The sequence below is a fragment of the Ambystoma mexicanum genome, chromosome 4p (genome assembly GCF_040938575.1).
Source record: "Ambystoma mexicanum isolate Mex_15411 chromosome 4p, UKY_AmexF1_1, whole genome shotgun sequence".
Taxonomy (NCBI): domain Eukaryota; kingdom Metazoa; phylum Chordata; class Amphibia; order Caudata; family Ambystomatidae; genus Ambystoma; species Ambystoma mexicanum.
The window spans coordinates 129,030,058-129,046,368 of NC_090927.1; the positions used below are offsets into that span (position 1 = coordinate 129,030,058).

The following is a 16,311-nucleotide window of genomic DNA, read 5'->3' on the forward strand; positions in this document are numbered from 1 at the left end:
ATGCCGGTCCACTGGAGGTGAAATGCGACGGCCAGAGAGCCGGGGCCCTGACCTTGCCAGGATGCAAACTGGGGGCACTTCTTGTTGTGCCAGGTGGCAAAGAGATCCACTTGGGTGGGACCCCACTTGTTTTAAATCTCCTGATTGCGAGTAGAGCGCTCGCTTTGACGTCTGTGCAGAGCCTGCGAACGCAGGTTCGAATCCTAGCAGCGCCAAACTCAGCGTTTCATCCTTCCGAGGTCGATAAATGAGCACCACACACCGTGGGTAATAATAAGCAGCGCTCAGATACCTAAGGGTTCGTAGCGCTATATAAATGCCAAATTAAATTAAATTAAATTGAGGTTGTTTAGCTGCCACTCGTAATTGTCTGCTCCCAGCCTGCTTAGCCTGTCCGCTTCCAGGTTGGATTGCAGCGGGATGTGGACTGCTGAGAGGAACATTTTGTTTTCCAAGGCCCATTCCCACATGGTGATCGCCAGTCTGCACAGAGGAGGGGATCTGGTGCCTCCCTGCTAGTTGACGTAGTACATGCTGGTCGAGTTGTCTGTCTGGATGAGGACAACCTTGCCCCTGAGAAGTGGAAGGAATACTTTGGGCGCTAGCCAGATGGCGTTCAGCTCCAACCAGTTGATGTGGTATTCCTAGTTCTGTCCAGTCCAGGTGCCGTGAACCGAGAGATCGCCCAGGGTGGCTCCCCAGCCCTCGAGCGAGGAGTCTGTGGTGATGGTGACCTGCGAAGAAGGCGGCCGGAAGGGCTTGCCCGTCCGTAGGTTGCAGTCCCTGGACCACCAAGTTAGGTCCGGTTGGAGAGATGGAGGAACGTTGATCATTTCAGATTGAGAGCCCTGCTCCTGACTCCATGAGGCTGCGAAGTGCAGCTGAATTCTTCTCATCCTTAGTCTTGTGTGTGGGACGGCTAGCAGCACCGCCACTAGTAGACCCAGGAGATGTTGATACCACTAAGCCAGGGTCTCCTTTCTGCTGAGGAAGTGGAAGCTGGCCCTCTTGATGGCCGAGATCTTGTCTTCGCTAGGGAAGACCCTCTCGGAGCACATGTCCCAAATGAGTCCCAGGAACATCAGAGTCTGCGTAGGGAGCAGCTGTGAATTCTTGAGGTTGAACGAGAAGCCCAGGTTGTGCAGTGGGTTCATAAGGGCATGGGAGGAGTGGTGAACCGCCTCTGGAGATGTAGCCCTGATGAGCCAGCCGTCGAGGTATGGATAGATGTGGAGGCCCTGATCTCTTAGGAGGGCCGCTACCGTGTTCATGAGTCTGGCAAAGACCCTGGGGGCTGGGTTGAGGCCAAACGGGAGGACCTTGTATTGGAAATGGTAGCCCATGATTCTGAACCATAGGAAAGAACGATGGTGCTGCCAAATCGGAAAGTGTAGGTACACGTCCTTCAGGTCTAGGGAGCACATCCAGTCTCCCTTGTCCAATGTCTCCGCTACAAAAGCTGAAGTAACCATCTTGAACTTTTGCAGGGGTAAGGAGAGGTTGAGGGTGGAAAGGTCCAGCACAACTCTCAGGCCCGCCTGGTGGTTCTTCTGAACGGCAATAATCCTGGATTAAAAGCCAAAGCCTCGCTGGGAGGCTGGAACTTCCTCCACTGCCTGGCTCTCTACGAGCGACCGGATCTGCGCCAAAAGAGTTGCTGTCCCAACCTGTGGGAGTGGAGGAGGGCGGAGAGGCTGGGATGGGTAGGCGGTACCCCGTGGATACTACTGAGGATCCAGGGGTCTGCGAAATTCTGCCGCCATAAATTTGCATGGGGAGCAAGCCTGCCCCCCCACCGGAGCCACGTGGACCCAAAGGGGTGTGTCATGCCTTCTTTCCCTCGAAGGCTGAGACTGAGGAGGGGGACTGGAAAAAAGCCCTTACCCCCCCCCCCCTTTTGTTTGCGCCGGCTCAGACGGCGAGCGGTCCGGCTGCCTGGATCTACCTTCCTGGAAGCCGCGGAACCCTCCATATCTACGACCCTTCTCTGAGCACTGCTGAGGTTGGGTGTAAGATTTGGGCGTGGTCTTTGTAAGAATGGACACAGATTTTGACGTTTGTGAGCTGTTCTTCTTGTCCAGCTCTTCATCCGTAGATGAGTGGAAGAGGCCCCCCTCGAACAGTAGATCTAGAATGCGCTCCTGGATGTCAGGGTTGAATTTCATTGCCCGGAGCCAGGCTGTGCGCCTCATGTCAGTGGCAATGCAGATGGCTTAGCCCGAGGTATTGATATGCGCCACAGTGGATTCCATGAGGTTGTGCACCACGAGCTTGGCTTCCACTAGCCCCGCCTTGAAGCGTGATTGGCACTGGGAGGGAAGTTCCACCATAACCGTTGGTTGACGCCGTCAGCATGGCATCTGAGTTGGCCTGACGCAGGTGCAGGGAGGCGTTAGAGTAGATCTTCTTGCTGTAAGCCTCCAAGATCTTCTCCTCCTTGCCTAGCAGCGCCGCAGAGGAGGAGGCTGAGGACGACTGAGGCTTGGAGTAAAGTGATGCCGCAACGATCAGCAAGGAGTGTGGCTGAGGATGGGTCGATAGCTAGAGGCGTCCAGGTGTCGGTTGACTGGCTGGACCGAGTGGGGCTTAAGCCAACACTTCTTGGCCAAGGAGACTACATCAGTTTGCAGTGGAATCCCTGTGCTTGCAGAGGGGTGTCTTGTGAGGACTTCAGCCAGAACCCCCCCCCCCCTCTGCCGGCTGCTGGTCTGAGGAAGGCCTAGGTACTCTGCCAGGCCAGCAAGACGTTCATGGAAGGCCCTGGCTGAGGATGGCGTGTCCGGATCATCCTCCTCGTCAGTGTCCTGCAGGTCCGGAGGACCTTGTGAGGGAGGAGGGGTAGATGGCACTGAAGGCTGGGGTACAGAGACCGTAGCCAGAGGCTGAGGAGGCGGCGGAGGTTGCAGAGTTAGCTGTGGAGCCGGAGGAGGCGGCTGCACCGGGGTCAGGGCCATGCAGACCTCTGTGGTACCACTGGCATGGCAGGGAGGACTTCCCTGGCTGCGTCCTTGATGATAACCCACATCTGAGGAGACCTCATGAGGAATTTATCGAAGAGCCTCTCCTCACTGGCCGATGAGGTGGCAGGGGGTACCGACGAGGTAGCAGGGGACTGCTGGAGCCGCTGCATACCCAATGCGTACGGACACATGGGAAAGTTGCCCTGCACATATGAAGGGTAGACTGTAGGCCACATACCTGGTTGCAACCAGTTCAACCTTGACACTCATTCTTCGCCGAATTCGTGGAATGGCGTTGGATGGGTGTCCCTTTCTGGCATGGCGGCCATTTTGTCAAGTTGCCTGCCACGTGTCTGCAACGTGTTGCCCAGCCTGCTGGGTCCGGCCTCATCCAGGACTCTCGCGTGTGGATCACGAGACCTACCCTGCTCCTCGGGTCTCGGCCCGGTAGGTGCGACACCCTCGACCCGGGGTTCGATAGAGCTGCATATAGGCGCCCCCTCTGACGTATTGCCGGTATTAGGGCGTAGCCCCTCAGACATCTTGCCTGTGTCAGGGCATAGCCCCTCGCCAATTGCGCCAGTAAAAGGGCAGTTCATGAACCTTCCGGTCCCGCGACACTGCGTCCGGTAGGATCCGAGGACCCCTCGACCCAAAGGCCGGCAGCTGAAGCAGCCTCGGTGCACGTCCCAGTGGAAGGACCTGGCCGGTCCCTCCCGCGCAGAAGTGTCCCTGGGAAGGAGTCTCCCTTGCGGGATGCACTGGAAAATATCGGCCCTACCTTGGACGATGTTTCACGAAGTTCTTAAGATCCTCTGGAGGCGACTTATGGAAGAGCTCCCTCTACCTGGCTAGTCTGTTCTTCAGCACCTTCGAGGACAGAAAGTCACATGCCGAACATGATTGGCAACCGTGGTCTGAGCCAAGGCAACGTAGGCAGAGGGCGTGGGGGGTCTGAAGTTGTGAAGAGCCCGTTGCAGGATGGACACCTGCTGAACCCTGTAGAAGTCGGCATGCGCCGGGGAGGAGCGTGACACCTGAGGACCGAGTACCTGAATGACAAAAAAGGCAAAAAAAGACAAAGAAGAAGTATCTGCGCGTGGAATTACATGGCCAAAGCCAAACCCAGGAGTGCTGGTGAATTCGGCCTGTTCCCATCGACGCAGAAAAGGGGACTGGGGTGTGGTGCCGGAGGGGGGAGTCAGGGCAGCGCATGCTCCCTCGGCTGAGCCCCCACGCGCCTCTAAATTTAAAGGGGAAGAAGATTTTTTCTGGTGAAAAAGGTTCCATCTCCCGTCCCTTGGAAGGGACGCCCATACAGTATGGAGGAAAGGGGACAGGACGGGACGTAGGAGTAATGTAGATACGGATGGAATCACATTTCTAGAACTATGAGCAGAATTCTAAAAACACAGAATCACACTTCCATCTTCCGTTTCCAAATTCACTCCACAACCATCACCCAATGCACCACTCCCAGCCATACCCGAACCATGCTACCGCCCAAGTAGTTAGGATTCACAGACCCTCCCTAACCAATAATGTGAAACCAAGTCACATACCCATTCGGCCTGCTGCACCTGGTCCGTTACCTCCCAAACTATCCAGACCCAAACCACCTACAACATCCCCATCTATAAGCTTGCTTCAACTCAAACACATACGAGATTGCACTCTCCCACCTCACATACATCATGCCCCTCGTACCTAGCCTACTCACACAGAACGAATCTACTGCCCCCCTCAGAAACTTGCCCAAAATGCATTCACCACATGACTTTCCCTGTCCTAGGCAAAACACTTCCAGCATACAACTATGCAACTTCCGCCCTCCCACCACTAAGACCACCCCTCCCTCTTCAAGCATCACCGTCAACACTAGGCTACACCAGAATTCCAGCCCAGCCCCCATCTACAGGCTCCGCCCATACTGGCTGCACCTAGCTATTCCCACACTCGCACGTCAGTCACAAAACCCACAGCCAACAGAAAGTACTGCCTAGTGATGGGTGCACTACCTCCACAGAACCCTTAAACCTTCTAAGCCTGCCACCCAGCATAGAGACCCAGCAAAAACAACTCCCGGTAAGCACTCTGGACTCATGTCCTCCCCGCCACTGAAATGCACCCTGATCAATGCAAGGTCCATCCCCACACATGCTCTGGAGATCAACAACCTAATCACCACACTAAATCTTGAGATCTTAGCAACCTCTGCAACACGGCTGCATGTGGCATCTGATCCTGCCTTTATCGCTAGGGATCTGACCAGCTTAAACCGTCCTATGCTCGGACAGACAATGCCAGAGGTGGAGGATTAGCACTCATAGTTAAGGACACACTGCCCATCAGAAAACAGAACTCTACCCAGCTAGATAATTTGCGACATCCTGTCTAGTTGACCCTGTATGACTGACACCATCATTCTCCACACTATTTACGGAGAACCTCCTTCACACTTTAGGGAGCTACATTAAGCCCTCTTCCAAATCGATCCTCCTAGGAGACTTCAACCTGGGTTGCAATGACCCTGAAGACCTTGCAGCTACCTCACACTCCATCTCACTGAGTGTACTCGGCTTCCACCAACGCATCAGTGAGCCCACTCATAACAAAGGGCGCCCGCTAGATTGGATTGCGGACCTTCACTGTCAAGTATCCATTCGCTCCAACAGCCCCGGACTGTGGTCGCATCACACGAACTACACCAGTTGCTGTCCCACTACCTTCCACGCTCACTCGTAGCACCAGAAACCACACACCACACTTGCTGCCATAATCGCCACAATACATTCCCCAACCCCCTTCCCCCTTCCGCCAAAGACCCTAACTTACTTGCTGCCCTGTATACCAACAGGAGCAGTTGACACCATAGCACCTCGAAAACTCAAGCATCCGCTCAGAGAAACTTCTGGTTCACCCCTGAACGCCAAACACTCCAAGCCAACAAACGCCTAGCTGAATCGAGTTGGAAGGCAGAACCTCCCATTTCCAATAAATTACTCTTCACCGCAGCAGCAAAACACTGCAAAAAAGCCATCCTCTCTGCGAAAACCACATCTTATAATGACTGCATTGACAAGGCCAAATCCAACACCCGGGAGATCTTCAACATTCTCAGGGAAATGGAAACACCCACCACCCCCTTAGCTATTATAACCAAAGATGAGACATGGTACTTGAACATCCAAAATGCCTTGCTCAACAAAATCGACACCCTGTACGGGAAATAGTCTCCAAGCTATCCCTGATCAAACCCCTGCTAGCACCACTAACGCCCCCACCCCTCCCACCTTCAGTCCAAATGATCTCCCCATGTTATACTTCACCGACACCTCGGAAGACCAAGTTACCACTATACTAAAAGACCTTAAACATTCCCAATGTAAAGGGGACACCTGTCCGGTAAGCCTTATCAAAGACTGTGCTGACATACTAGTACCACTCATTACCTCTTTCATCAACGCATCCTTCACCACAGGCACAGTCCCGATTAACCTCAAGGAAGCATGTGTGCTCCCTCTTATCAAAAAACCCACTCTGGACTCTGCTATCCCCACCAACAACCACCCCATCACTACAGCCACCTTCTTGTTGAAAATTATGGACAAAGCAGCCTATCTGCAAATCCCAAAAAAATCTAGAAGCTACCCACATACTAGGCTTATGTCAATCATGGCTCCGCCCTGGTCATGGGACAGAGTAGGCACAGAGATGAAGGTAAGCCTGCCATGCTGCTACTCCTTAACCTATCAGCTACATTTGACCTACAAGACCACAAAATGTTGGGCTGGCACCTTTCCTCCTCAGCTAACCTCTCACCCGAGGGCACAGCCTGGATCGCCTCATTCCTAGGTGACAGATCCATGCGAGTCTTCTCTGAGAATTCCAGTGCCCCCCCCCAGCACCCATTACCTGCGGAGTCTCGCAAGGGTCCTGTGTATCGCCAACCTTGTACTACATATTCAGGTCTCCACTATTTTCCCTTCTAGACTCTATTGGTGTTACCTACACAAACTACGCAGACGACACAAAGATCCTGCTCCCACTTACTGCCAACTACTCTGCAGATGCCGCTTCCCTCAATTCTGTGTATTCTACCATCCAGTCACAGATGGCCACTCACTGTCTATGGCTGAATGATGAGAAGACAAGATCCACCTTGTGGGCCCCCCTACAGTAATCAAAAAGCTCGATCCCCAATACTCATCTTTAACATTGACGTACCCTGATCGAAGTCTCCCCATTTGTGAAAACACTTCAGTACACCTGGACAGCACCCTCTCAAGACATGTCGGTGCCATTGTCTCCTCTGCCGCCTACACTATCAAGTTAATCAATGCACCCAGACCCTTCCTATCCCCTGAGAGCTGCCGTACCATAGCTCGAGCAACCATAGGCTCTCAGCTGGACTACGGCAACGCCCTTCTAGCAGGTACTATAAACAACAGCATTTAGAAATTATGGGTTATTCAAAACAACGCACTCGGAGCAGCCTTAAATATGCACAAAATTGAACACATCTCTGAAGCAAGAAAAAAAGCCCACTGGCTTCCTGTTCGTGAACGAATTTGCTTCAAAATCCTCTCGATCACACACAAATACTTGTCCAGAGATGCCCCCCTTATCTATCCCAAAAATTCAGCAAAGTATTCTCCCTCAAACCCACCAGAACGGCCTACGCCGAATGAGTCACCCAGTCCATATTCAAACGGGTCAAAGCTGGAGGTGCCAGCTTCCCCGCCGTTGCATCCAAGCAATGGAATCTTCTCCCAACTTCCTTGCGAGCAGAACAGTCGTATTGGGCATTCCGGAGACCTTTAAAACATGGCAGTTCAACTAACCTCAAAAATGGTCAATCCAAGCACACTGCATGTTTTATCATGCCTGTACTACCTTGTAAGTAACTAGTCAAAAGTCAATAGCGCCTGGAAGCCTGTGGGCTTTGTGCACTCTACAAATGTAAAAATAAATTATACTTTTCATTATTTTTGGCCTACTTTCCATCACCTCTCACCACCTTTCCTAAATCCACAAAATTTACCAATATTGTACAATTTTCTGCTCAAAGTATCATTCTCGTCTTACTCCCATGTACTCACCCTAGCCTTCCATATTTGTTTTAACTATAAAATAGGATGCCAAATGTATCACTTACCTTGCAGTTTTGACACATTCCTCCAAAAAAGAGAGGGTGTTCCAAGGAGACATTTAAGCTGCCACATGAGATGCACATATCTAAAGAGAAGAAAAGCACAAAGAACAATATATACATTAGAGTCTCGACTTATCCTTTCTAAGGAGAAGGAATAGGACAGAACTCCCTTTCAGGACAAATGTTCTCCTCCCTGTGTTCAGGGAATGAGATGAACAAATGCACAGCTAAGCAACACGGTTTCCCAACAAACATTCCCTCGCTCACCTAGCGTTGTGACAATGGCAGAGAAGTCCAGGGCAAATCTTAGGGGGGTAGCTGGATGGTTTAAGATGTAGCAGTATCACACAACATTCAATAAGGCAATGTTCACACAAAATGATATGAAAAATAGCATTTTATGTTATGAAAAAATAAGTGGCAATTAATAGATGTGATGAATCAAGTGAGATCCTCACTGGGATCCTGGTATGGGCCTCCTCTCATGTGGCCAGGCGAAGGCAGTCACTACCTGATCTTGATCCTGGGGTAGTATTATGAGGGAGGATCACATGGGAGGGGACTCATATCAGGGGGAATTGGTGACTTATTTAACTCATGATTCCCCTATCCTCCCTGAAGTATTGATGGCATGTTGTAAAGTAGAGTAAAGCAATGCGACTGCTATGCACTGAACATTGCCTAACTTTAATAACATTCAGATCAACAAACACACAGAAGGAACAAGTTACTTACCTGTAACTGTTGTTCTCCAGCATGGGTCTGGCACGGATTCACATGCTCATGAATATTCCCCGTTTTCAGGCTGGGAATCCTCGGTAAAGAAAAAATCAGTTTCAGTTTAATTTCTGAACTGTCTTTCTACTAGCAACCAATCACTGAGCTCTGGGTCATACTACCCCTAGCTAATGACTGCCCTCTACCTAGGCCTCTTCTCTGGCAGCCATCTTCAGATTTGGTAGCATGTAAAGGGGTAGGCAGGAGGGTTTGCATGTGAATCCATGCCAGACCCATGCTAGAGAACAGCAGTTACAGGTAAGTAACTAGTTCCTTCTCCAGCATGGAGTATGGCACGAATTCACATGCTCATGAATAAAGAATACATAGCAGTACAAACATGTACAGCCATGGGAGTTGGCAAGGCTCAACATAAGCATCTCTTACCTCCTCACCAGACTCACCTTTAAGCGACCAGGTTGCGCAGCACTGCTTGGCCGACTCTGGACTCCTCCATGGAATACCTGTCGACACAGTAGAATTTCATGAAGGTGTCAGTCGACCTCCACGTAGCAGCCCTGCAGATGTCTAGCAGGAACACACCAGACAGGAACGCCGTTGTAGCAGCGATCGCTCTGGCAGAGTGGGCTCTCGGACGGCCAGGCAGCGGTCGGTTTGCCAACCGGTGACAGTGGGTGATACAGCCGGAGAGCCACCTGGAAATGGAAGCCCTGGACAGGGCCTTCCCATGGTTCACAGGCCCAAAGTACACAAAGAGCTGAGAAGTTTTCAGGAAACTCTTTGTGCGGGCCAAATAAAATGTCAGCGCTCTAGCCACATCCAGCGAGTGTAAAGTCCTTTCAGCGGGCGACAGAGGCGTCGGAAAAAACACAGGCAACACCAACGGCTCGTTTAGATGAAAGTCCGACGGCACCTTGGGCATGAAGGAGGGATGCGTCTGCAGCACCACCTTCATCTCGTGGGAAGTCAAGTAAGGTGGTTTACAGGAAAGGGCCTAGATCTCCCCCACTCGTCGTGCAGGGGTGATGGCCACGAGAAAAGCTGTTTTCCATGACAAAAACTTGACTGGGGCAGAATGCAGAGGCTCGAACCGGGGTCCCATGAGCCTAGTAAGCACCACATTGAGTTCCAACGCCGGGGCCGGAGCCTTCACCGGCGGGAATGAGTGGAATAGTCCCTTGACGAATTCCTTGGCCAATCGGTGCGACCACAAGGGTGGTCGTCCTTGGGATCTGGTTGTTACACCCAGGCTCCGGTCCGTGCACCTCGGCCTGCATCCTATCAGTCGCCTACAGGAACGGGTATCTTTCCTCGCTTTCCCGTTCTGGCAGCGTTGGCAGTTTATTGGGGAACTTGGTTGCTGGGGAAACCAAGTCGCAGGCCCGTGTGGCGCTTCCTCGATCAGCTGACTCCGGCGCGCCCCAGCGAAACAACGTGCGTAGGCAGCTCCCGCCCTCTTCTCCATAAAAACTCACGTGACACGAAGATCGGTGCTTCTAATTAGCGTTTGTAATTTCTCACCGCTATTCATGTGTGTTGGAACTTCTCCTATTCTTGACTCCGGAATTGACCTCGACTTTGTACTTGTGCGTTCCTCGTCTGCCATTGAATCTGCCTGCCTGACTCTGACCACGGAACGTTATCCTACCTTCTTTCGTCTGATCCCTGGATTTACTATTGAATTCACCTCTGCAAGGCTATCCGAACTTGCTACAGTTTCCTCAGGGGCGTTGCTAGGGGGGGGCTAAGGGGGCTATAGCCCCTGATCTTTTGGTTGTAGCCCCGGATAGAATGTCAGGAGCTACAGCCAAAAGACTTGCTAGCCCCCAGTCCCAACAGTTCCGACATCAGCGTAGCCCCGGGTCTATTCCAGACCTAGCAACTCCCCTGAGTTTCCTGCCACAGGTACATACGCATGGACATGCATTCCGTTGCACGTATTGTTTTTGCTCCGCCTGAACATCCTTGACGCTCCGGTTGGAATTCACCAGTGTCAGCCTCTTCCTGGTGTCTGCTAAGAGGAGCTATTCCTCAGTAAGAGCCTTCAACAACTGTACTTTTGTGTTCACTGCCTTATTTCCTTATTTTCTGTCTATTGAGGAAATCTGCTAGAGACTAAAGAACTTCCTGGTTTATCACATGTGCAAGCTGGACGCTGTGCTGAATTCACTGCACCATCCCGGCCCTAGTTGCGACCCTCGTGCCGTCCGGGGTGTTACCCTTTACTAACTATCCTGTTTATTATTTTATACTGTCGTCGTGTTCTTTCTGGACTTTATTACAACAACTGTGGGGGTAAGGCCTTCTCTATTTCTTCTTTGTTCTGCCCATCTGAATAGGACTTGAATTGTTAAAGCCTCTACCTGCTTTTCCTTTCTCTAGACTCCTCTCTTAAGACTAGCTGCCAAGTCCTTTTCAGGTACCTACCCTTATCCTAGACCTCTAGTTATTCTTGTGCATATCGCGGTATAACATATGTGCCTCTTCTTTGCAGCTTGGTGTGGCGGCATGGTTTTCCCTGCTCTTTTGGGTAATACACCAACCTGCCTGTCCTATTTGTACAGTCAAGGTGGTCCATAATCATAAAGAGCTGCCTCAAGTGAGGTAGTCCGGTCTGAGGTGTCCTTTTAGGGCAATTCTCAGCAGCGACTGAAGTTTCCTGTCCATTGGGTACTCCGTCTGTTCAACACCCGGCCAGTCCAACCGGTGGTAACAGAATTAGAAGCCACGGAATATAATGGGTACCTATGGAACCCTAGGAAACCCTAGCCCAGTTAATGCAGATGATGCCTGACCTAAGGACCAATATGGTTGCGGCTCAGGACTCTCTTCGTCAGAGGGTGGATGAATTACAGGGCATAGTAATGTCATCTGCCTCGCAGGGAGCAGGAGCAACAGGTGCTTCTACTTCCGGTTCGAGGTTTCCCCCTCCTAGCCAAGACCCTCCTCCTGTAGTGGTCTCTACCCAATTTCCTCTTGCTCCTCCAGAGCACTTTACAGGGGATCCAAAGCAATATCGCACATTCATTAATCAGTGCAAACTACACTTTCTGTGCCGGCCTTCCTTTTTCCCTACGTCCACCACCAAGGCTGCTTTTGTACTGTCACACTTGGGGGGCACAGCGGCTGCCTGGGCCAATCCTCCTTTAGAGTCTAATAGCCATGTTCTTTACAATTGCAATGCTCTCCTCACAGCCATGAGTAGAGTGTTTGATACCCGCTATACCACTCAAGCTTCTGATGATCTTGAACTCCTCAAACTCAGGCAGGGTTCTACCACCCTCCTCTCCTATTTGGCTCGGTTCAATCAGCTGGCTGCTGAAACCAATTGGCCTGAAGAAAAGAAATCAGCAGTTTTCTACCAAGGCCTCTCAGAGGAATTAAAGGACACCCTTTCCACAGTTCCAGTGGCTCCTACGGTTTTCGGTGAACTTCTGGATTTGGTTCTCCAAATTGACACTCGTAGAGCGGAAAGGAAGGGTGAAAAAAGACCTGCGATGCCCCCTTAGGTGTCAGACGCTGTACCTTCAGTTCAGTCCGCCCAGGAACCTATGCAGATCGGAACCATTAGGGGCCCTTTAACTCCCACTTAACGGGAACACCGCAGAAAGAACAATCTCTGTATGTATTGCGGATCAGCAGACCATTTACTACCAGACTGTACCAAGAAACCTAAGTGGAAGGCGGGAAACGCCAGGTCCCAATAATAGAGTCCCTATGTCGGGAAAGTCTGCTTTGGACTCAATTATTGCCAGCCCTCCTCCGTTGTTTCACTTGTCAGCCACATTCTCGAAGGCTTCGGGTGCGTCCTTTTCCGCTTCAGTGGTCATTGACTCTGAACCCACAGGTAATTACATTGACCTGGACTTTACCAACTAATTCGGGGTGTCCTTCGCGGCAAAACTCCAACCCGAGTCGGTTAGTGCTGTTGATGGCTCCGCATTGGTCTCCGGATTGGTGGTCCAGCAAACTGAGCCTTTAACTATGAGCACAGCGGATGGACACTCAAGAGGCAATAGCTTTTGATGTTATTAAAGCACCAGCCTATAGAATCATTCTGGGAATACCTTGGTTACAGTTACATAACCCTCATATTGATTGGGCTTTGGGTGTTATTCATTTCCCTTCCGCATTTTGTAATGGTCAATGTTTCACTGCATATGAAGTAGTCTCCAGCCCCCCCAGTCGATTGTTGGCGACTCTGTCAGCATCCATCGGGCCGCTATCAGCCGACTCCATTACACAGATACCTCGTGAATATTTTTCCGATGTTTTCGACAAAAAGATGGCTGAGACCCTTCCGCCTCATCGTATTTATGACTGCCCTATTGAGCTGATTCCAGGGGCCAAGATACCGTCAGGCAGAGTCTGTTCGTTGTCTCTACAGGAGGACAAGGTACTCAAGAGTATTTGGACAAAGCCCTGGCCATGGGCTTCATCCGTCCATCTACTTCTCCGGCAGCCTCGCCTCTGTTTTTTGTACCTAAAAAAGAAGGGGATTACAGGGCCCTTAACTCTGTGACTTAAGAATCAGCATCCCTTTCCTTTGATATCGGTGTTACTTGATCAACTGGGGCAGTCTAAATATTTCTCGAAACTAGACTTACGTGGGGCGTATAATTTGGTGCGCATAAGAAGCAGAGACGAATAGAAGACCGCTTTTAAAACCCGCTTAGGCCTCTACGAATACCTCATGATGCCCTTTGGACTCTGCAAGGCTCCGGCTACGTTCCAAGCGTTCATGAACAACGTGTTCCATGACATCCTCAATCAATTTGTGGTTATATACTTGGACGACATTCTAATATATTCTCATTCTATCACTGAGCATATAAAACACGTCTCTACGGTTCTTCAACGACTCCGAGATAATCAGCTGTTTGTCAAGCTGGAGAAGTGTGTGTTTCACGCCCACAAAGTCGAATTTCTTTAGGTTCGATATCACCAGCCAGGGTATCCGAATGAGTTCCTCAAAAGTGAAGGCAGTATTAGAATAGCCAGTCCAAAATTCAGTCAAGACTCTAATCTCCTTCCTAGGATTTGCTCATTTTTACCGGCGCTTTATCCATTCCTTCTCTTCCTTGGCGGCCCCACTAACAGCCCTGACCAGCTCCGAGATCCCTTTCGCATGGTCAGAAAAGGCTCAAGTGGCATTTGAAGGGCTGAAAGTGGCTTTTACTACAGCACCTGTTCTCCAGCATCCCAATCCTGAACTGCCTTTCTTTGTGGAAGCAGATGCATCGGGTTTCGCTATTGGTGCTATTCTGTCCCAGGCCTGTCCCAATTCCGTGGATATTCAGCCGGTAGCTTTTTTCTCAAGGAAGCTCACGGCATATGAACAGAATTATGCAATCACAGAAAGGGAGCTACTAGCCATCAAAGAGGCGTTTGTCGAATGGAGACACCACCTGATGGGGGCCAAACACTCTGTTACTGTATATTCCAATCACAGAACCCTCTTGGCTTTCAAGTCCATGAAGTGCCTTACCGCACGACAGGCCCGATGGCATTTGTTCTTTTCGCAGTTCCATTTCTCTATTACCTATCGTCCTGCACGCCTTCAGGACGCTGCTGACACTTTGTCTCGCTTACAGACGGGTGCCCCACAGATCAGGGCTGAACCGACTCCTTTATTTCAGGACAATGTGGTCTGTGGTTGCGCTGTTCAGCCGTCATTGCGCGCTCTGTTGGAGGAATGGGTTAGTTCTAATCCAACTACTATCACCGATTATGAGCTTGAAGTCCTTCATGGCTTACCTTATTTCGGGGGAAGGATCTATGTACCACCTGGCCGGGCCCGCACTCTCGTTCTTCAATGGGCTCATGATTCTGCGGTAGCAGCGTATCCTGGTCAACAAAAAACTATCGAGTCCTTGCGTAGATGGTCCTGGTGGCCTTCCATGACCCGAGACGTTATTGACCATTTGGCCTCTTGCTCTATTTGTGCCCAATGGAAGTCTTCCAGATCGAAACCTATGGGGTTGCTACACCCACTTCCGGTTCCCTACAAACCACGGCAGAGGGTGGCCATGGATTTTGTGGTTGAATTGCCTAAAATCAAGGGTTTCGACACCATCCTTGTTGTGATCGATTATTTCACCAGATACGCCGTCTTCTTTCCCTGTGTGGGTCTCCCGACTGCTCCTGCTTTAGCTGAATTGGTTGTGGTCAACATCTTCAAGAGTTTTGGCCTAGCTTCGGTCCTAATATCCGACAGGGGATCCCAGTTTACCTCTCATTTCTGGAGGGCCCTTACCGCTTCCTTGCTCATTGACGGCAGGTATTCATCATCGTACCATCCGCAGACCGACGGGCTAACGGAACGTACTAATTCCACTATGGAGCAGTATTTACGCTGCTTATGCCTACAATATCAGCTTACTTGGATGACCCCCTTCCCTCAGGCTGAATTCACCTACAACAACTGTTAGGCAGAATCCTGTGTAGTTCCCTTAGGGAGCACTACAGAAGATGAAGACTACAGGTGAGAGCAATAAATCCCCTTTGGTATCAGTCTGTACCACAAAGATTTAGTTGGTAGCTGTGGCTGAGCAGTCAGATTTATCTCAAGAGGGAGATTAGCAGTATTCAGGGTTTACACAATAGGCCTACAGTACTATGGCACAAGGAAACACTGACCAAAGCTTTGTATTAAAAAGTAGTTATATTAAAGTTCTGGCAAATAAAACCTACCAGAGTCAAGTTAATATTAAAATGTACCGGCGGTATGTTAGAGGCCGTCAGAAAAAGTGGTAGCCTCGAACAATGGGAAAATCCCATAGGGAAATATTCGCGGTCGAATATTTACGGTAGTAACCACTGCCAACAGCCAGAAACTTTTGAGAGAGGGACTGTACAGTACCCTCTCGAAAACGAACATAAGGGAAAAACTATTAACCCTATCCAGTACCTCCATAGTAAGATGGTTTGTAATGGTTTAGTTCATAAAAACGGACTAGTAAAGTCAACTGGGACTTTACATGCCCTGGGAGACAGTAGTCAGTCCCAGGGTATGGAGTCTATGTTTGGGGGTCGCTACGACACCCCTGTGTCACTGCAATGAGGGTGCTGTGTAACACATGTGAGTCAAGATGGTTTCTATGGGGGTGAGAAAATCCCATAGACATTAAACACATAAATAGCCTAGAACACACATAGCAAAAATGCCTAAGAGTGGGAAAGAGAGTCTCACTCTTAGCAGGAAAAAGAAACAAACCCTTCAAATCCAGCAAAGCTGCTGGGGGACTCTATAGGTAAGGGAAATTAGCCATAGTGGAACAACAACTCTATGCATTCTGCAACTAAGGTCTCTCCATTTTATGCCCTGTATGGTTATCACCCCTGCTCACTGCCACTGGATCCCACGCTGCCTATAGACAACTAGGCAGCCCTGGCTTGTGAACGAGATATGGACCAAGTACATCGGGATGTACGTTCTCACTTGTTACGTGCCCAGGT

The 16,311-nt window shown here is 50.4% G+C and overlaps 1 protein-coding gene across 4 annotated transcripts in view; it reads right to left on the reverse strand.

Annotated features, from left to right (window-relative positions):
* The window catches only part of DNMT3A (DNA methyltransferase 3 alpha), a 2,439,715-nt gene that overhangs the window by 943,841 nt on the left and 1,479,563 nt on the right, over positions 1–16,311 (reverse strand). For all 4 annotated transcript variants that reach the window (XM_069605556.1, XM_069605557.1, XM_069605559.1 and 1 more), the window contains one exon: positions 8,119–8,198. In XM_069605556.1, the coding sequence (XP_069461657.1) occupies positions 8,119–8,198 (80 nt within the window). The remainder of the gene's footprint in view (positions 1–8,118; positions 8,199–16,311) is intronic.